The 22,126-nt window shown below is 42.3% G+C and overlaps 1 protein-coding gene across 3 annotated transcripts in view; it reads right to left on the reverse strand.

Moving 5' to 3' along the window:
* Positions 1 to 10,058: 10,058 nt before the first annotated feature.
* LOC119436030 (1-acylglycerol-3-phosphate O-acyltransferase ABHD5) overlaps positions 10,059 to 22,126 on the reverse strand; it is a 60,236-nt gene continuing 48,168 nt past the window's right edge. For 2 of the 3 annotated variants that reach the window (XM_037702767.2, XM_037702766.2), the window contains exon 8: positions 10,059 to 21,831. In XM_037702767.2, the coding sequence (XP_037558695.1) occupies positions 21,655 to 21,831 (177 nt within the window). In that variant the 3' untranslated portion in view covers positions 10,059 to 21,654. The remainder of the gene's footprint in view (positions 21,832 to 22,126) is intronic. The other variant, XR_007463152.1, reaches the window with a different exon arrangement.

Here is a 22,126-nt window from a genome sequence, read left to right on the forward strand (position 1 = left end):
GTAAAAAATTGTTGTTAGCGGAAAATCTCGTATTGTTAGTGTTGGTAAGAGCAGGGCTAATAAATGTATCTAAAATGATTTCATGATTTAGTGTGCGGTATATTAGTAAAACCAATTTGAGCTGGAGCATGTAACGTAATGGTAGTATTTTTAGGGTACTGAAAATTAGTACTGCATGTGACATGTAACTGGAGAAATTGATGATCCTCAGGGCTTGATTTTGTAAATGTTGCAGATGTATTATGTGCGAGCAATATATGTGTTTCCCCAAACTGAGATGGAGTATTGCAAGTGACAATGAATAAATGCGACAATGAATAAATGCGTAATAAAGTGAAGTTCTTACGTTTTGTGGAAAATACGAACGTGTTAGAATTAGTACTCTTATTCCAAAGGCAATTTTTTTTTGACACCATGTCAGCATGCAAGTTAAACTTAAGTTGGGGGTCAAGTTTGACGCCAAGGAAGACAACTTCATGTGCAGGTGAGAGAACATGAGTTTGTAAGACGAGTGGTGGCGCGGGCACGATGACACGTTTATGTGTATGAAAAAGCATAAACTGAGTTTTCGAAGGGTTGATGTGAAGTTTGTTAGTTGTGCACCACGCAGACAAGTTGCTTAGGTGAGAATTTAGTCGGTCTATTACGGTATTTATGCATTAGCTATTAGTAAATATAGTGGTTGCGTCAGCATACAGTATAGATGAAGTACTGGTTAAACAGTGAGGAAGATCGTTAATGTACACCAGGAAAAGTAAGGGCCTAAAAGCGAGCCTTGTGGGACACCCTCAGTGACTGATTTAGTACGTGATAGTGAACCTCCGAAATTTACAACTTGTGTTCTGTTAGTCAAATAACTGCGGATGAGCGTAAGAGCTGGGCCACGAATGCCCAGAGCTTCTAACTTGTAAGAAAGAATGTTATGACAGATGGTATCAAATGCTTTACTGAAGTCAACGAAAACTGAACCAACAATATGGCCGTTGTCAAGGGCATGTTTTATTTTGTCAGTGAATGATGTTATAGCTATTTCAGTTGAATACCCTTTACGAAACCCGTGTTGCTCAGGCGAGAGAAGATTAAATTTGTGAAAGTAGTTTGTTAAGCGGTTTACAAGTAGTTTCTCAATAACTTTGCTAAAAAAAAGATAGCATGCAGATAGAGCGATAGTTTGATATTAATTCTTTGTCACCTTTTTTCAATATAGGAGTTATTTTACCGTGTTTTAATTCGTCGGGGAAAACACCTGTTATGAACATGCAGTTAATAATGTGCGCGAGTACATCGGCGATATGAGATTATACTAATTTGATTTTAGAAGGTTGTAAATTATCAAGGCCGGGACCAGTAGTTCGTAAACTAGCGATTGAATCGGATACTTCTTTGGGTGATGTAGGGAACAAGTAAAATGAATAAGGGGTTTGCCTGAGTACTGGCTGTGGTGTACTGTCTGGTGAATGATCTTGTGTAGGACAGAAAAAAACTATTGAATTCGTCTGCGATAGCAGTGGCTTCCGTTACTATCCTTGTTCATGTGTTAAGATGGTTAAGTGCGTGGTTTGGTGAAGACAGATGAAGAAAGTATCTAACGGTATCCCAGGTTTTGCGGGTGTTATTTTTGTGTCTAAGAATCGCTTTCTCAAAGTAACAACGGCTTGGCTTCTTTCAAGAGTCTGGTAAGTGTATTAGAATAAGTTACGTACCGCGACTTTAAAGTTACATTAAAAGGTTGGCGTTTTAATTTTTTATGAAGGTTATCACGTTTTTTAATACTTTGTAAGAAGGATCCTGTTATCCATGGGTTTCTAGGACGGAGAACCAGTGAGTATTTTGTGTTGGGCTCGTACACTCCGAGTATACGCTTTTAACTTTGTTGTTAAATTGTTCGAATGCCAGGACTGGGTCTGTTATAGAAAGAATCGGGTTCCAGTCGATTTCTTCAATTTGACTAATGAACTTAGTGGTGTGAAAGTTAGCTCTTTTTATGTTTCGTTGGCACGGTGGGTTAATAGACTTTATTAGAACGAATACGGGATAGTGGTCTGTTATGGGAACAGTGACTACGCCAGCGCATTGCTCTAGGTGTAAGTTTGATAACACATGATCTATTAAGGAGTGAGATCCGGACGGAGGACATCTTGTGGGTACGATTATTAATGAATCTAGGCCATATCCTGCATAGCAGTTGGTGTAATTAGAGCAATGACTAGCATTGGGGTTAGTAATATCTATGTTTATGTCACCGAGGATGACGACATTTTTGTTTTCGTTTGCAATGATGTTCAAGATAGCATCTAGTTGCGAACAAAAGTTTGCGGAACAAGATGATGGGGAACGGTATACTGATCCGATTATTGTGTTTCTACTGTTAGCTGAAAGAAAAGATTTATCGAATTCCAAAAATACAGATTCAACGTTAGGGCAAGATAGATCAAGGCGACGGTGATATGAATTGTTAGCTTGTACAAGAATTGCTGAACCACCATACCGAACATCCTTACGGACACATACTTCCATTGCGTATCAGGGTATACCAAACAATTTGCTATCAGCGTTTGTCAACCATATTTCTGAGAGGCAAATGATAGTGAAAGGGTTATTTAGGTTAGAAAAGAAATCTATCATGTTATCATAGTTCTTTGAGAGGCTACGTCTGTTAAAGTGTATCAGGGATTTATGGGTGAGCCTGCTGTTATTTGTTATTGTTTGCCAACAGCAGTTGGCAAAAAAGGCAGACGGATCGCGCGGGGTTGTGTTACTCCGCCAGCCAATCACAGAAGCAAACAAAATCGTCGTCATGCGACGTTTTCAAAATGGCGTCATACTTGATACGACTGTACTTGTCGTGCTTGTACTTTCTACTATAATAGTTGAGCGAAAACGTATAAAATTACGCGTTTATAATTTTATTTTTGTGGTTACCGCCTTATTTAGGTAACAGAGAAACCTTGAAGTACGAACTATTTGCAGCCTCGCGGAGGAACAGTGGCTGGCGCTTATGAGGGCGTGGGCGGGGCTTTACTGCAGACTTAAATTGTATTCGACTATAGACATATAAAGCTTCGCTTTATAAAAGTACATTGCACGAGTGAATCCCAGTACACTACAGTTAAAGAATTAAGAAAAATGGCAAAAGTGAAAGGTGAAGTTCCACTCAAATATGCAAGAAATTGCAATGTACACAGGGGAAAAGAAAGTCAGTGGTTTAGGATTTTAAAGCACACAATCTTTCCTACAGAGCGAAGGAATGTCACTTGGCTGGCATGTTTGGGTGAAACCGACACCTACTTTGAATGGCACACAACCAACATGCGAGAATATAGAACTCCATCGCTATGTCAAATGGTCTAAGCCGGCGCGCATTATGTGAAACATTCTTAGTGGACTGGGACTGGCACTACGATCAACGACTGGGTTCCCTTGAATTGTGAGGGCATTTCAAGCCTCCGGCTCCGCGCGGCGTGGTGGCGTGTGCGGTGGGGGGGGGGGGGGGGGAGAGGGAGAGAGAGAGGGGAAGCGCTCAGCTTGGCATCACTCTGGACTCGGAAAGACAGTCGACAGTCGCTCTTCCCCAGCCGCACAGACACTCACTGCTCGTGGGCCGCCGTTCCAGTACGATTTCAAAATTCTCGTGCCACTCCTGTCGAACTCTCGAACACGATTAATCGAACAGGCCTAATCGATTAAGTCGATTAAATGAAAGGTGGACATCGATTAAGATTAATCGTTTGCGGGATACGTTTAATCGATTAATCGATTAATCGTTCATCGATATTACCAACCCTAGTCGTTTACCATGGAAGAACTCGAAGCTGCCCTGGCAGCTTCTCAACGATCATCCTCTCCAGGCCCTGACGGTGTCACCTATTCTGCACTGGGTACACATTGGACAAGAGGCAAGAAGAGCGCTTCTGAACAGCTTTAACAACTCATGGCAAAGAGGTACAGTTCCCCGGCAATGGAAGTTAAGTCGGCTGGTACCATTACTAAAGCCGGGAAAATCTCCGTTGAACTTGGCGGCATACCGCCCTATCGCTCTCACCAGCTGCACCAGAAATGTCATGGAAAGGATGGTCCTTGCACGTCTAGAACGGTATCTCGAGCGTTACAATATCTACCCCGCTACTATGGCCAAGTTTCGTCGGGGTCGTTCCTCAACTGACAGGGTCATTGACCTCACAACGTTTGTGCAGCAGGAGAAAAGCCGTAAGCGCATATCAGTTGCGCTCTTTCTCGACGTGAAAGGCGCATATGACAACGTTGCACATGATGCCATCGTTACCTCCCTGGAGACTAATGGAATCGGCTGCCGCATGCTTCGTTGGTTATACGAGTGCATAACTCGATCGCCGGTCGTTTTCTGTGCAAACAGAACATGGCCCCACAGCTTATCATTACACGTACTGCGGCGTGCCTCAGGGAGGAGAATAGAGTCGACGTTGTTCAATGTGACACTCATTGGACTATAGCTGACGTTTTACCTAAAACAATCTGCCTCTCGATATACGCAGATGACATTTGCCTTTGGACTTCTGCAGTTACTCGCCTTCTGGTGAGCGCGCGCTTGCAGCGGGCAGCAACCTTGACATAAACATATTTTCAAGCACAAGGCTTGACTGTATCAATCGAGAAATGTTCATTGATTCCATTCACACGTAAACCTATGACACCATACCCAGTCTCTATTAATGGACACGCTATTGCCTACGGAAAGACCGACTGATTTTTAGGTGTAATAATCAACCGCAATCTTTCCTGGAGCCCTCATTGCACGTACCTGAAGAAAAAACTATCGTCGATTGCCCAGGTACTGAGATTTATGTGTGGAAAAACACGGGGCACATCTGTACACTCCATGCTTCATTTGCACAGAGCTCTATTTCTAGGATATCTACGCTACGCTACAGCCTTCCAGTGCTGTCCAGTACGTGCAAGTCAAATGTTCGCTCGTTGGAGAGCTTACAGGGCCAAGCATTGCGCACTTGCTTCGGACTTCCTCGCTGCGCGTCAACACCTGCAATAATCGTCCTCGCCAAGGATTATCCGATCCAAACATACGTTGCAGTGGATAGTCTCAGGGCGCATATCCGTCATCTTCCCCGCACCCCTGATCATCACTTAGGCGTTCTTGCCTTCGCAGAGACCTCGTTCCACCTTTTCTAAAGTTATTGTCACCAATCCAGATTGTCTTCCATCAGGATACACCCCAGCAGCAAAGCCTTCATTCTCCTTGTGGTGCCTGCAACAGCCTCAGGTGCGCCTAAGTATTCCGGGAGTAAAGAAGAAGGCCAATCACCCAAAAATAGTTCTGAGACAAATGGCGCTGCTATTGATGAATGAGACCTACGGGGACCGAATACACATCTATACCGATGGTTCGGTCTTATCTAGCAGCTCTTCAGGTGCCGTTGTAATTCCGGCTACGAAGACCACAATCAAGTTCAAACTGTCACACGTGACAAAAACAACGGCGGCAGAGCTTGCTGCCCTGCGTTCTGCTGTAAAATAACTCCTGCAAGAGACACCTCAAAAACGGGTCAACTTTTGCGATTCTAAGACAGCACTTCAGAGTCTGCATCTTGCCCTTTATCACAGGACTCATGAGCAGCTGGTATATCAGATAAGAGAAGACCGTGCACCATCAAGCTATCGCTAAAAGGCATGAAATTATATTTCAGTGGCTACCTGAACATACCAGCATTGCTGGTAATGAGTTCGCTGACGAAGCCGCCCGGTCTGCTCATCTGGAAGGCCGACCAGTCCCAATCCCCTTATCCAGGATCGACGCTGCAGGAAAGCTTCATATCGTGGCTAAAACTATGGCACACAAATATTGGTCTTCTCTTAACCTCCAGAAGTGTCATCTTCACAAAATTGACCCCTCCTTGAAGATACAAATGCCATCAAACATTTCCCGCTCTGAGGCGACAGTATTGTGTCGCCTCTGGCTCGGGGTGGCATTTACAAAGGCCTACTCGTTCCGCATTGGAATGGGGGATACGCCCATATGTGCGACTCTTGTGGAACCAGAGGAACAGTTGAACACGTCTTATATGTCTCTGTCCCCAGTACGACGTCGAGCGTGAAACTCTCTGGACAGCCTTGAACCAGCTCGACTCTAGACCATTTTCGGAAATGAAGATCCTTGGACTATGGCCGTATACGTCGATGGCACAGAAAGCCACGAAAGCGTTGTTACGATACCTCAAGTCGACAGGTCTTGGCGACCGTCTGTAGACTTGATGCGAAGCTTCAAATGTGCGCGAAACTGTGCACTCTCTATCTCCTTTCTCTCTTTCATCCTTATACCCCCTTCCTCCAGTGCAGGGTAGCAAACCGGACGTGCGTCTGGTTAACCTCCCTGCCTTTCCTCTCTTCTGTTTCTCTCTCTCTGTGTACTTTTGTGTGATGCCTCACTTCTGCAGCCCGGTGTCTGCGCCAGCTCAAGGGGCCTTGTGAACAGAGCTCATGATGAGGTTCTTTTTGTGAAGGGGTAGTGTGATAGATATATCTGTTAGGATACTGTGACTATACAGGGTGTCCCAGCTAAAAGTGGCCAATGTTATAAAAACGACGGAGTGTGCTATAGGAGGCTCAAACCAACTCAGTGGTGTTGAGGATCGCGTGTCCTAGTCTGCGGCATTTTTTTTTTTTTTGGTTTGCAAAGTCAATTAATAAGTATAAACTAATTGTCGAACTTTTTAAATATTGGATTCACCAAGAAAGTGCCAATACGAACGTTGTAGATCACATTTAAAACTGGCCGACTGAAGTGCTTGCAACTAAGTACCATTGATGGAGCTTCTTGTAATTGCCTTTAAAGAAAGCCCCGCGAAATACAAAAACAAGCGCGTGATAGCGCCACTATTTCAGCGCTCCTAAACGACCGATCAAGGAAGGAAATCCACATATCTGTATAGCGGTTCCGGGACGGGCTTGGCGTTACTGGTGGCCGCAAGGTACACGCCAAGAACGCTCGCTAGTAAGCTATGATCGCGAACGGATAGAAGAACATGACAATTGCATTTTCTTTCCCGATTAAACAGTTCGGCAGTCAACATTTACTCAAGCCCGAGCTTCCATTCTTTTTTTCTTGCCTTGTGCGTTCGGGCTTCGTTCCACAAGTGGAGCGAATGATATGTTTTACCATGCCACGTCGAAGCGCGACACACCTTTATCACCGCCGCTTGCTCTGTGCGCCCGATCGCGACAGGGCATGCGAGTGAGTCTCGAAAAAAGCATGCAAACAATGTCCTTTACTAAGCGGTTGTTTGGGGGCGCTGAAATAGTGGCGCTATTAAAGCCCCTATATTTATAAATATAGGGGCTTTAGGCGCTATCACGCGGTTGTTTTTGAATTTCGCGGGCTTTCTTTAAACGCAATTATAAGAAGCTCCATCAATGGTACTTAGTTGCAAACACTTCAGTCGACTATTTTTAAATGTGATCTACAACTTTCGTATTGGCACTTTCTTGGTGTAGCCAATATTTAAAAAGTAAGGCAAGTTTATACTAATTAACACTGCAAAACGAAAAAAAAAAAAAATACCGCAGACTAGGACACGCGATCCTCGACACCACTGATCGAGTTGGTTTGAGCCTCCTAGCAAACTCCGTCGTTTTTAAAACATTGGCTACTTTAAGCTGGGAACCCTGTATATGATAAAAGAGTCGGTGCGCGATGTGCTTGGACACGGGTCCGAGAATCCGAGAAGCAAATGCGCGGTTTTTTTTTTTCTTTTTTTTTTTTTCCCCTACTAGCCGCGGGTCCGAGGAGTCGACGCTCAATGTTCTTAGTCGCGCAGTCGGAAGCGCGGACGCGCGTAATGCTTAGTCACGGGCAGGGCTTAGTCTCCATTCAGTGGAGAGGGGGCCCTCATTGGGCGGTGACAGTATAACGCGCGCACTCACACTATATATATATATTCGCTTTCACTTTTTGATCAGTTTATTTGCGCTGAAAAGCCAACTTCAAGCAGTGTAGCGAAGAACTTTTTAAGGGCGTTCTTCAAAAAAATATATTATTCTTAATGTATTTCACCCACTTATTTATTGTGCCGATTCAATCAAGCATGAATTGTTGCCTTGCTTCACTGACAACCGCCGGCACTAAAACAATATATTTTATGGTTTCACACCTACTTACCTACGAAAGTGTACAAAATACATGCGTCATTAGTATAAAATGGCACTCATAATGCATAACCAAACGAATGGAAATTAACCGGTAACCTTAAGAAACCAAGGTGAACTTTCACTAATTCACGAGCAGGTAGCTTCACGCTCAGGTAGCTCATGAAACAGTATGCTAGCTGTGCCATGGATCTTAGTTGAACAAGGGTGGTGACGGTCATGTACAGTGTCTCATGAAAACGCATGCCAGCAGTACGACAATAACTGCTTTCCTGTCTTGCTAATGCCACATCAGCCGATTATTCGCGATTAAATAATTAATCGAAAATTTGGAGCGTTAGCATTGGCCCACACAAGGCACTACTGGTAATACAATCACCTCCAGCGCTTGTTGAATGGGTGCCGCAGTGCTACAGTTGACCTGCCGAGGGGGGCCGAGCCCCTCCTTGAAAAGACCCCCCCCCCCCCCCCCCTGACTTTAAGCACTGGTCGCGGGTCCATAAAGTACGCGCGCGATGAGCATGGTCGCGGGTCCGAGGAGTCCGCAAGCGATATGCTTGATGGCAGAGTGCGCTTTTGCGCGCTTGTTATGTGTGGAGGACATAGCTGAAGCGGCACATTTGAAGCTGGAGAAATGCGCTTTCTGATGAGACCAAGGTGGCGTCGCTCCGTTGCGCCGTTCCGGAGATACTGTGGCTTGAAAAACGCAGATTTTTTCGTGATTCCCACGAAATGTTTGCCACCTTGGCTGATACAAAAAAAAAAAAAAAATTGTTTGAGCACTTCTACGTGATTTTCAGTGAGGATATTTCGGAATCAGATAGAAAGAGTTGTAGAAACTGAAAATGTTATCTTCAAGAAATGTTTTTTTTTTTTCTTGCCATTTTCCGCGATGCGAAAGCCGCGTTCTCCTAAACTTTCTGAAAGCCAAAATTCCCTAGACCGCACCTGTGGCCAACGGAAGTGAAATAGCGAAAATTTCACCATCCCACTTCCCAAATACTTTTCTGGCAGAGGACTAAAAGTACAAACGCTTAACAATGATCAGATAAAGCAAAGTGGCAGGATGTGGTTTGCCAAGCTCTGTACACAAACACATCTGGGCACTATGCACTTTCTTCCGGGACCCACTGCAACGAAGGTCAGCATGCACCTCCAAGGTGTCCAGCAAAGGAAACCTCGGATCTCGGTCACTATGTGAAAGTTTCAATCGGTGTGCGCTATCTAACATTACACCAACTATAGCGTACTTGAATATTTTAACACGGTCACACAGCTGATGGCTCATTGGCTATGGCATAATGCTGCTGGATGCAAGGCTGTGCTTGGATTCCTGGCAGCAGCAGTTACATATGAATACAGGCAAAACATAATTTTACTTTGATAAAGTTCTTTGCATGATTTGGTTAATTTTAGGATACTTTTAGTTGGGATAATTATTCTAACCCCCCAATTATGGAACCGAGACCGGGCACTGCCAAGGACATAACACTCTAAAGCCGCTGCATGCAATTGAATGCATGCGACCATCTTTCTTCCACTGATATGAAAGTTCTTGTCGTTTGCCACTCTGTTAATCCACTTCCTAGAAATTGTCTGTTGCCCGTCAACATAACACACTTGCAGTCACCGAAAATTATTGCTTTACTGCTTGCCCCTCTACAAGTGGCACTCCTTTGTTGCTGAACAGTTTTTCATACATGTATACAAGTGGCTTTGTCACCTCAGACTATCATGTTTTGACCCTTGCTTTCTTTATTTCTTTTCTCTCTTTTTTTTTTTGCGACATGGCCATTAGGGGCAAGTCCACTTGAACTAAGCACCGACTCTTCCATGTCTCTTGTAAAAATGTGCGGTAGTGATTTCGACGTGCTATGGGCTTCTCAAACACCCAAGCTGTCATTATATGGCCTATAAATAAAAAGCAAAGTCATGATAACATTTTTATTAAAATACAGAGCAAGGACAGGCACTCCAATTCACCAGGAATAATGCCACATGAAAATGTAATGCCCAGGAACTCTTTACAACCACAGCTGAAAATAAAACTCATTTCAAGTGAAGTACATGGTTTCAAAAGATACTCAGTTATTGTGTAGTTTTTGATACAAGATATCCATAAAAATAACAAATTTAACATAAAAAAAGAATATATAATTCCTATATACATACAAACAGCGCTCTTACTGCCCAATGACCAACTTACTGAAATATGTACAGCAGACCTCCACGTAGTACATCTACCTTGTAAATATGGCAAACAATGGTCCCAGTTCTAAAGAACTGATTGTATCCTTGTCACTTTTTCCTTGTAAAGTAGGTCTGTGTAATTAACTATCTACCAGTTATTCAACTAATGTCTTGGACAAGGTTAACTAATTAATCAGTAAAAATGCACCTTATTAAAAGCCTAGTCTTCTCTTTTAAGCTTTCTTACACTTCTGTACAGACAGGCATGCAGAATATATTAAGATGCGCAATGCCATGCTATGTAAACTTTAATGTTTATATTAGAATTATAAACCTTATAGACAATTGCCATTTCAATTAATGATAAGAACGCGGAAGTCAGGTCCCTTCCAAGTTTTTGATAATTCAGTACAGCACCACAACGACAATACAACACTGTAGTGTTCGAAGCAAACTATCTATTTCAAGGTAGATACATATAACTATGTAGTTTGGGGCCGCTTGATTCCTAGGCATTTGTAAAAATTGGAACAGTGATAAAGCATAACAGACAGGACACTATCAAACGTAGTGGACAGAACAGATTGCTACTCCACCTGTTCCACATTTCAATATGTGCACTGGGCCAAAATTCTACATCTTTTGCCGTAAAAATGCAGACATTGCTTTCCGTTATTCACATCACTGTCAAGTTATTCCACCAAGGCACATACCAAACCAGACAGTGAAAATTAAACATCAATTAATTTACTAAACAAGCTGTTTGTGCACCACTAAACTGACATGCACATTTAAATTTTATTTTCGACATTTTAAAACACACAAACAGCTATAACTGTTGCATCACTTAAAGCTCAAACTAACAAAATTCAAGGCAGCAATGCATTATTTCACCTAATCAAATTTCCTCTACGCAAAGAGGGCATACATAAAGCTTTGTGGCGCTTTGGTGGAATCCACACTTGTTAATTTGGAAGGAATAAAGCTGTTTCATCACATTAAGGTTTGAATGTAATAGAGAGATGGGCAACAAAAATCTGCTAGGGTGTGAAGAGTGCAGATCTTGTAAGTGCAGATGGTATGATTAGCAGCAGAACCAGTTAGTTACGTGCACTCCACAGGGCCCTGCTGATACATGCTTGGCACACTCAGGACCCATATGAGAGCGTGCACTGAAAGTTTATGACAGCCAGTGAATATATTTCTACAAAGAATGGTAGTGGCTTTCTAAAGATAATTAGTGCAAGAAAAACTGTACCATCATAAGAGAAAACAAAACGACAGCTAAAATGAAAATATCACTAAGAGGCTTCATACCATAACTGCACAGCATTATGACATACTTTCAAGAAGATACTGAGTGTAGAAATAACTTTACCTAACTGAGTTCGATTGGACTAACCTTACAATGATAAATGCAGTGTTTAACATTTATTGACCAGAAACTGCTAAACTTCCTTCACACACACTCTTTGTTTTTGTTGACAGTACTCTGATACACATGGCAAATTTTTTGGGCGTGCATGATTATCCACGAGCACTCAAAGCAACTTTACAACCAATAACAAGAGCCCTCAAGACAGACATTAGAGACAAGAAAACAAATAGCAAATTTCAGTTTGTTGAGCATTGAAGTAATGCACGTTGTAGATATGCACTGTACAGAGCCACAAACTCACGTACTCGCATTCACATTTCCCACCTTGACAGAACTTTCTGCCTGATGTTTTTTTTTTTCTTTTTTTTTATAAAAGCCAAAAAGTTATCTTTGGGGAAAGTGTAGTGTGTTTTACACCCACAACTATGCAAGAAAACAGAACTAGTACATCTATAAGCCACGGCTGCAACAGACATTGATCTGTGAATGCCACACATGCTGTTTCACCAATCAAAGTGTCCGCCACATTTTAGGACTTTCTGCTCAATTGCAGTTCCTTGTTCCAGAGCAACTCTTGCAACAAGCAGAAAAAAATGAGGTTTAACTATTTAGCACTACTTATTTCATGGAGCTTATTAAAAAACAGCAAATGCAGTGTACTAATACAAGGTTAACGAAGCCATAAAAGGCTGCGAGTGGCAATAATCACTTGCATATCGAAAGGCATTGCACTAATAGTGGTTATATAAGCCTTTGTTCAGCAAAACGATAAGTGCATTGAAACATAAAAGACCGCAGTTCACCAAAAACATTAACTGTATCATATCACAAAACAGGAAGACATGTGCATAAGCCAGGCATGAATGTTAACTGTAATTTCATAGAAGCAAGGACAGTTATTGAATGCCCTATTACTAAGTCTGTAATTTTTGCCTTGATTGTTACAAAACATAAATATTTTGCAGCACGATGGTGTGCCAGTGCATATTGAGCAGTTTTCTTCTCAGTTGCGAGTGCAGTGGTCGAGTCACCTTTTTGCCTTTTAATGTGCGTACGTGTCCAAGCTAACTTTTTTAACGGGGCAGCCAGTTCCTAGAAGGCCAAAAATTGTGAAAAAATAGGATTTCTAAAACTTACATTTTAAATGTCTATAACTCTTTTTGCACTAATCTATTAATTATCTCACTTCATGGATCAATATTTTTGTCAGATAATAACAAAATTAACCCCATAAACCAGTTTCTCTCATATCTTCAGTTGTTCTTTCAGATGTTCTTGCAATTAACTTTGTTTTTACTCCTTGCAATCGGCTATCGTTGATATCTCAGCACCCAGAACAGGTAGAATCACTTTTTTAAACAGTAGAAAGCTGCATGTATGATAAGTGATATAATGAAAGCAAATTTTAAAATTATGGCATCAAAATTTAATTATTTTACTCTATTTTTTGTAGCATTATTCCCACATTGCAAAAAGTGAGCTTCAATGTATTATAATGGCACTTATATTGACGACTTTTTAAAAACACTTGCATTATTGCATTCTTCACTTTTTGGGCTGCTGACCCATGCATTTAAATAAAATTTTTATTCTGCCATTTTTTCACAATTGAGACCTCAAACAATGGTATGTGATTTCTAATTAATTTTATTTACCTTATGAAATATTTTATGCACACAAAAACAAAATAATATTTGAAATCAGCATGAAAAACTAAACAAGTATGCATAATTTCATCAAGATTGCTAGAAAAATTTTAAAATTCACTCAGAATCAGGCTGCTCTCTTAAACCCTAAACCACATCAGATATTTTTTTAACATTTAAAGTAAACACGCACATCGAGTTCAGAATGCCGTCACGATTAACGATGCCAAATGCTGCAGCGCTACGCGCTGCGGGAGCACCACAAAATAAAAAAAACAATGCCGTCCTCCTCCCGTCGCCTTTCCGGTATCCCCAGCAGTCATCACGATGTCAGCAGGGGGAATCTGGTGATGTCAACAGCGGAAACGATGTCCATTGGTTGAACAAGAACCTACAACTTCCGGTTAGTCTGCTAGCAGGTACGCGCGCTTTCTGCTCTTCCTCGTCGTGTTGCTCGTTTGTGCACCCTTGCGAATCGGTAATTACAGCCCGCAAGGCAAGTGCTAAATCGCTCGCGTTCCAACACAGTCGTGCTTAGCGGTCTGATTAGCTGCGCGAACAGAGTGCGACAGTGTTGGCCTTTCCAGACGTGCGCGCAACACAGGGTCTATAGTGGTACACTTCGCATAACACGGGCTGGCACCGCAGCAACAGCGGGTAGCCGAGAAGCGCAGAGTCTACGTTACCGACACGGTAACTCGTCGCACGCCGTTTGCCATTCGCGGGCCGCCGTTCGACAGCGGTTTTTGCTTGTGAAAGGCGAGATTTCCTTGCCGTACGTAGAGAGGATGAGACCGGGACTCATTTGTGTGGCAGCCTCACCACCACTGATTGCTCGACGGTGCCGATATCGTCACTAGCCCTTTTCTGGTTCCCTTCAAAACTAAAACGGACGGCACTTCGAAATGAAATACCGACGCTCACAAGCCGCAATATTTTCTTATCGTTGTTATTGCTCTTCGCAATAATTGTACACAAAGAAGAAAAATACGCTGATATTAGCGACGCCGTCGGCTGCGATGCGAGCACAGCCGAGCCCGTCGTCTCCCGGCGGTAGCCGTGCACTGCAGCTGAGCTGCAGCCGATGTTTTCATTGCCGGTGACGAATGCGCGCAGCTTCGCGGTCCGCGATTGGCCCGTTGATCGTGCAGCGGGCGGGGCGCCGGCCGAACTGCCGTCTACTTTGGACACCTCTCGCGCGGCAGACGTTCTACGGCACTGGCGGCCAGTTCACCGTCGGTATATGTGCCGCTAGCGTGGACGTGCCTTAACCGGAAGTAGGCAGTGTTTTGAGAAGCGCGTTGGCGATGACGTATGTCACATGACCTTTCGAGAAGCACTCGGCGAGGAGGGGAGACCAGCCGATGAGGAGAGTAGCGAAGGAAAGAGCGAAACGAGCGAGGGCCGTTTTTCGATCATCAAACGCGTGTAACTTCGCTATTACGGCACCATTTCGAAAAATTCTCGCAGCTACGTGTTCCTTGTAGACTCGTGCACAACTGCAACACCACAACTAAATTTCGACCTCTGGGTGGTTTAGAGCCCTTTAAAGGGACACTAAAGTAAAATATTAAGTTGAGCTAGATCAATAAAAGTATTGGTGTCGAAGTCTATCATTGTTCTCTGTGTGCCAATATATCCCTTTGTTGCATAGCAAATTGCCGTCGAAGGTCCCGCTGGGGCTCCTCAATTTGAATCGCCCACACCAAGAAGAACGAGTTGACATAATTTCCATGCGACCTCCCCTCTATGCTACTGTTATGTCTTTTAGAGACCGTGGTGTTTTGCTTGCACAAGTAGCTGAAGCTATCCATGCTCTGCGGCTGTGCTTAGCGGCCGGAGCAGGTGGTGCTGGTGTCTCGGCAGCGTAAAAAATGAAAGCCATGCGGCTTGCATTGGTGGGATCAAGGAGTTTATGTAGTATATGGTAGAACATAGCAGCCACACAATGTGAAACAGCCTGTGCTGACATCACATGTGAGAGGTACCATAGTTCACAATAGGTGGCATTACTCTGTTTTTATATTTTCGTCATTTTCTCCCTTAGAATAGCTCTGTTTTCGTTACAAATGACAAATTCGTTATTACAAAAGCAATCTAGCTTGACTTGCTATTTTTCTTTAGTGTCCCTTTGAAAACATAGCCGTGATTGCAAGGATTACTTGCCTGGTAATCTTTATTTTTGTGATGACTTTGCACACGACATAGGAAAAGTAACTACAGTAGCAAAAGAAAGGAAGCTTACTGCCAGTGTTGCCAGTTCCACTTAGAATTAGTGGATTTGGGCTTATTTTTTCACTGAGTCGCTTGTAGATTTTTAGTCGCTTGTCACATTTTTCTGGTCTCATTCGTGTTTTTCCCGCAAAGATTGTTATTATAGTGCCCGTCATGTGCATTTGTCGTTAAATATATGCGATAGCAGCAGGAGTCACGAAATACGAAACTGTCCCTATCCAGTCATCAATGCAGTTCCCAGCAATCGTGGTCATCGTAGTGTGTTGCCAGTGTTCTTTGCACAAAAAGGCTTCAAAGTGGTCAAAGTATGGAAAAAGATATTATAAAGAGTGGGAAAAGGAAATGCAGCTCAAGGACTCGTTATTCCCAGTCACCGGAGATGATAAAACGTTATTCATGTACTGGCAAACATGCAATGAACAGGCTGCAGACTACCCTGGAGGCTATTTTAAATGTAAATGAGTGCTTTTGTTCATTCTTGCGCATATTTTCATTGTACAAAATAATTAAAGTTATTTGTTTACCTTCTCTTTGTATTTGTGCAATTTTTTCATACTATAATTAAACTATTTTCAAGCATGAGAAAATCTGTTCAACTTCTGCTTCTTTAGGGCTTCTTTGCAAAAGTCGTGCCGCTTTTTTTGGGGCTTCTGTTCGGACGATTATTAGCTTGTTTGCTAGGCGGCATCTGGCAACTCTGCTTACTGCTAATATTTCAAGTAACTAAGATAAAAACAATGAGAGGGGGGGGGGGGCTTTTAACAGCAAAGCTGTTTAAGCCAGCCGTAATGTGTGGTTCGTATGAAGAAACTGCTGCGCCGTAGCCATGGCAACCAGGAGAGTGGCGCGGCGCATGCGCACGCGGTCTCCTCCTTGCCAGCTCCCTCCTTCTCTCCTCGGCGCGCTGAGCCAGGAGAAAAAAAAAGGCGAAAGCTTGCACTAGGCCGCGCAAAGCTCAAGACACAGCGAAGCTGGCCGATTGATTGCGTCTCTTGTTGTAGCTAGGTTGAACTTGGCTATGTCGAGGTTTAAACTTGGTTGTAGCTAGGCCTATACTCGTGTGCGTCATCTGTGCTAGTACTGCAAAGGTGCGCGACGGTAGCGCGACGGTGTGGGGGAGCATGACGTCATACCAGCTATGGCGGCGGCGATAGCGCTGCGGTGGCATGATGGCGCGGGCCACCTTTCCAGTACTACTGCAGCTTTTCCAGCACTAGCACAGATGACGTACACGAGTATAGGTCTAGCTATAACCAAGTTTAAACCTCGACATAGCCAAGTTCAACCTACCTACAACCAAGAGACGCAATCAATCGACCAGCTTCACTATATCTTGAGCTTTGCGCAGCCTAGTGCAAGCTTTCGCCTTTTTTTTTAAGCTATGAAGGAGGCATATTCTGCCGTTGAACTGGCAGCCCTAGATCCATGGCACTTTTTATGACGCGATAGGGTCTGTGCAGCTAAAGCCAGTACAGTGCATGAGGAACCGAACATAGCTCCCCTTCAATCCTCTAGATATTTTATTCCTGCAATCGTAGAAAAGCTACAATATTACTTTTCTTCTTGCCTTTCTCTCTCTTTTCTTTTTTTAAGTTGCAGTATGTGCATATAAAACTTTGTTGGTGCATTGCAAGTCCTTCTAAGACTTAAAATGAAGCTTATTTCCTATATTGCCACACTTTTAGTGACTAAAAAATAGAAGCCGCACTAATAACAACAAACTTTTACTCTCTATTTAAAGTATGTGCAAACTGAAGTAGTCCCAACTTAAAATGTAACAACCCCCTTCATGAGAAAACCTTCAATTCTTACAAACTTAGAAACAAAGAAGCATAGTCTATAAGGCTTCCCCATTATGATATACTTTATACTATACCAAGGCGCTGTGTATCCAAACAAGTACAAAACACTTTACGAGGAAACTGTAAATGGTCCGCGCAACAATTACAGAAGTGTTACAAACACTTTAATTTTACAAAACATAACAGGGATTGAAAACAAGGTTGGAAAAATATACAACAAAACAGTAACCAGTACATGTCATGCCATCTTCAATAAGGAACACCTTATAATGCCCAAACCTTGCACAGCCTACTTGCTTTCTGTCTTGTAGTCTTTCTATAGTCATACGACTTCAGAGGGCACATCCAAAAGGGCAAAGTTCGCTGAGTGAGACACGTCTGGAAGCAACTCATTGTGGTATCAACATTGTATCAACCCAATGACACATGATGCTAGAAGATAGCACTATAAGAACATAAATAACAACGGTTTAAAAACAGGCATTTTCTGCATAGATGCACCTAATGTTATATCTTTAGCATGGCCATTTTAGGGCATCTGCTTTTGTGTTAAAGGAGGACTTGAAAGGAGGCCTTTTACCTCATCGCAGCAAAATGGAATGAATAAATTTTTTATGCACTCACGCATATCAACTTTGAAAGAAGCCACACAGACACAGATAAACTGCAGTGCACGTAGAATACCACCAACACTCAAACAGATCACCCGAGTGAAAAGCTAACAGTCGCCGGAGTGCAGCACGCATACAATAGGTTCACCTGCAAAACTGAAAGCAGCATTGATGCAGCTCATTGATGCAGCTATATAACCCGAATTGCAACACACTTTGCCTCACAAAATATCCATCAGCAAACCCGTATGTTCCAGTAGTGCAGAATATGATGATAAAACAAAGCTTCAGATGGGGTTGGGTGGCAACACTATAGTAAATGATAACCCCAGAATCGCTGTCCAACTCAACGAGAATTCGTATAGGTGTGCCAGAAAATTATGTTCGTGTATTTCCATAACATCACGGTGGAAATGCACTACTTTCAATAGACCATAATTTGCAGGGCTTCTAAGGGGGGGAGCCATCTTTTGCCGGGCACGGTGGGAATTGGAGGAAAGAATGAAAGTACAACCGCGAATACGCTCAGCCTGTTCTTAACGCACGCTTGCCACCAGTGTCTGCTCGCCATCATAGGTCTTAGGATACATACATGGTTCATACGCCGTCATCATTTTTCGTAAGGACACCAAAGGCAAATATTAAGTCAAGCTAAAGTGACAGAATATTGCTCGATCAATATTATTGAGAACAGACCTTTAGTAAGTGATAAATTGAAGTAAATGGAGGACACGAATTGAGACTCTACTGGGAGTACTAGTATTAGGCCGATGATGTAACGTCTCACTATAATATCACTAATGCTCCACAATTGATAATAAAAAAATCATTGCATTATAAAACAGAAGAAAATGCCACTTGTCTACTTCTATTCGTTTATTAGAAAAAAGAACTCATTGACATTACCCTTGACAATGATGCAGATATTCAAAAAGTGTCATTTTCGATCGACTCTGTGCTGCCTGCGCTCTCATGTTTTGGTAGTTTCAGTATCACGTAGTGCTCTACTGGTTTTGCAGGCTCGCGAAGCTCATACTAACTGCAAATAGCAGGCAATGCCATGTCCATGCCATGTTTATGGCCGGTTTCTGACCTCACTTTCACATTTCACGCAAAAAGCTGCAGCACCGGTTCACTCACTGACAGTAGTAAAGGGCAGTGATAACGTATGCAATGTCACGCCACCTCACTCGTGGCGAGCGATTTGCATAGCGCTAGAGTAATGCAGCCCCTTCCGTTGCAAGTTTCTCTGGAACTAAGGAACTAAGTTGGCATGACACAAGCACTGTGAGGTTTCTGGATTGGTATTCTAACAGTCTATGTTGACTTAATATTTGCCTTTGGTGTCTGTTTAATGCTTGGGATTCTGAGGCGTTATGTCGGCACATGCAAGTGTAGACACAGCGCCGTAAGGCTAGTTTTTATTTAATGACTAAAGTACATTATTTTAGATTTTATCTTGTAATCTTATTCAGTTGAGCCACACAAGCCCACTTATGACACTGCATGGAGAAATCACTGCAGCCTTCCTGACTTGCAAAACTTTGGTGAGACAGGGGATAAATGAACCAGCAGTCAAATTAATATTAACACAGCAACTTATCTTTTGCTAATGTCCACTCTATACAACAATAATACATCAACAGAATTTGCACACTTCACCGGGCACCAGGTTACAATATCTTACCTGACCTCGCTGAACTAAATTTCGTATACAACTCGTGATATCACAGGAACATTTTCTGTGCTGTAACCTACTAGGAAAGCTGGGAGTTTCTCACGTTTTAGGGTTAGTTCTCTTTAAGGGTTAGTTTTAGGATTTGAAGTCTCGAATACTTCAAAAATATTTGGCTGAGAAGTGTACTAACACGAAACAAATATGGCTAACATCACTTGCACGGGGTCGCTTTTCTGAAGAAACAGTGCATGTCCTTCAAGAGGAACATGATTAAGCAGCTCGTGGAATTCCCACAAACAGAGACCAGCTCTCTAAGCAAAAACAGTAAAATCTCAAAAACAATAACAAAAGAGTACTGACACCAAATTTGTTCATAATTCTCAGCCATCCATAGCAAAAATTTCAATTGCACATAAAAAATAATCCATTATGTGTAGACTCTAGATCATATGTGCTAACCCACCAATGAAGTGACCTTTGTTTGATGTTTTAAAGCTACCTAAAAATTTCTGTGCCTCATAAGAATGGCTATAAAAGAAGTCATGGTGCTAGTCACCATATACAGGCAAAAATAACAGTTTGCTCCTCTAAGCACCCAATTAGTTTTAATTTAAGTAATTTCATTTACCCTAATTCAGACCCTACATCTGCTACAGAGGCCGACTGTGCTAGACTTAAGAAAAATCTGTGACAAAATATTTACATTTTGTTGAATTCCAGAAGGCGAATGACATTAGGTGGTAGTGTGCACAACCCTTAACAGTCTCAGTTATACTCTTAAGGACTGCAAATCTTAGCTTCATAAAAGCGGATGACATATAGTAAAATCCAATGGTTGATCTAGAGCAGGCATTTTTGTTTCACCACAGAATCCACTTTCTATATGTCAATGTGAATTGGGCTCAGGTTTAGCACTTATTTCACACTAGTCTGCACCTTCACACAATGATTGTATGAAGGCATGGATTAAAGCCAGAAGTTCAAGATGGTATCATGTCACTTTTACATAAAATGACCTTGCATTGTTTTAGCATTCCAAGTAAACATTAATGCACAACTTTGCCTTTTTTGAATGCTGGCTGTGTTTCCTGACACTGTCAGGCTCACTTCAACAGCGAGAGCAGTTGTATGTCAAATGATCTTGACACTTTTTTAATCACAGAGAAGCAGAAGCAGTGTATGCTGCACTGTTTCCAAATCTGCTGCCACGACAACTTTCACTATGGTCCAGCATTATTTTTCTTTCCAACTGACAGATTTAGACTTAAGTTACTCAAGTGGGTTCTCCAGATCAACCACAGATTCCTAATCGCAGTCAAACCTCATGGCAGAACACTCTTAGCAGCAACTTGGTGCACAATGGAAGGAAAAAATACAAGTGCACAACAGTGACCCGAAGGAGAAGGTACTTGAAGTTAACAAGCGAGTTTGGCAGAAATGCCAAAACACATACGCACCACACACAACCATTAAGGCAGTTCCCAAACATAGTCCATCTATCTCTCAACATAGCCATTCTCAAAAGCTTCATATTTAGAACTGAACACTTCCAACTTCAATATAGGCCAAGCAGTGACTTTCACACAGCTATGCAATCAAAAAATTGTCATCCGAGTGCAAGCTTGCTTTTGCACATAGTCATTTAACACCTGCAGTTACAATCATCCTTTAGCAGAAACTTCATAGCTGAGACTTGTACACATGCCTATCTTCTGACCATTCTTTTACATACCTCCAATCGTGTACAGCAGATTGTGAGCAATTTTTGCACAAAGAAATAATAAAATAATGAAGTGGTGGTACAAGTCTACGTTGGCTAGTGCTAGAATATGGCAAAATGTTTGCAACTAAGATCTGCTGCATTTGGCATTAAATTCCTCACTCAAGTGAACGCTGATGGCAATAATTTTAAACACAGCCCAATAAAGGTGCCGTGGTTCTGAATCAAAATGAAGCGTAACAACATCTTATAGCAAGCCTTTCAGAGAGCTAGTCGATGTATCATTTCTCTCTGCTCCCGCTCTTCTCTTTCCTTCTCCTCAGCCAAGACGCAATTTGTCTTTTCAGCTGCATCCGCTCCACGACAGATCTTCGACACAATTTCATTGAATTGATCAGGTTTGTCAGCAAAGATGTGATGGCCAGCACCATCAATGATCTGCAAGAGTGCAAACAAAAATAATAAAAGCAAGTACAAAGGTCAGAACACCGGTAACATTGTTTTTTCAGTGCTTTTTTACACTCATTTTACTGACAAATGGATGCACACACAAAAAAAAAAAAAAAAAATTAACAGCTCCAGGAAAGCATCATCCATCTTTTTAATGATAACTATTAAATATAACTACTTTTGGTCTCCTATAAAGTGCACTATAGCACTATCATAACGAAGTGCAGCAGTCACAGATGAGGAACTCAAAGAAAGATTTTGTGTTCTCAGCCCCACCCCTCTT

The sequence above is a fragment of the Dermacentor silvarum genome, chromosome 1 (genome assembly GCF_013339745.2).
Source record: "Dermacentor silvarum isolate Dsil-2018 chromosome 1, BIME_Dsil_1.4, whole genome shotgun sequence".
Classification (NCBI taxonomy): domain Eukaryota; kingdom Metazoa; phylum Arthropoda; class Arachnida; order Ixodida; family Ixodidae; genus Dermacentor; species Dermacentor silvarum.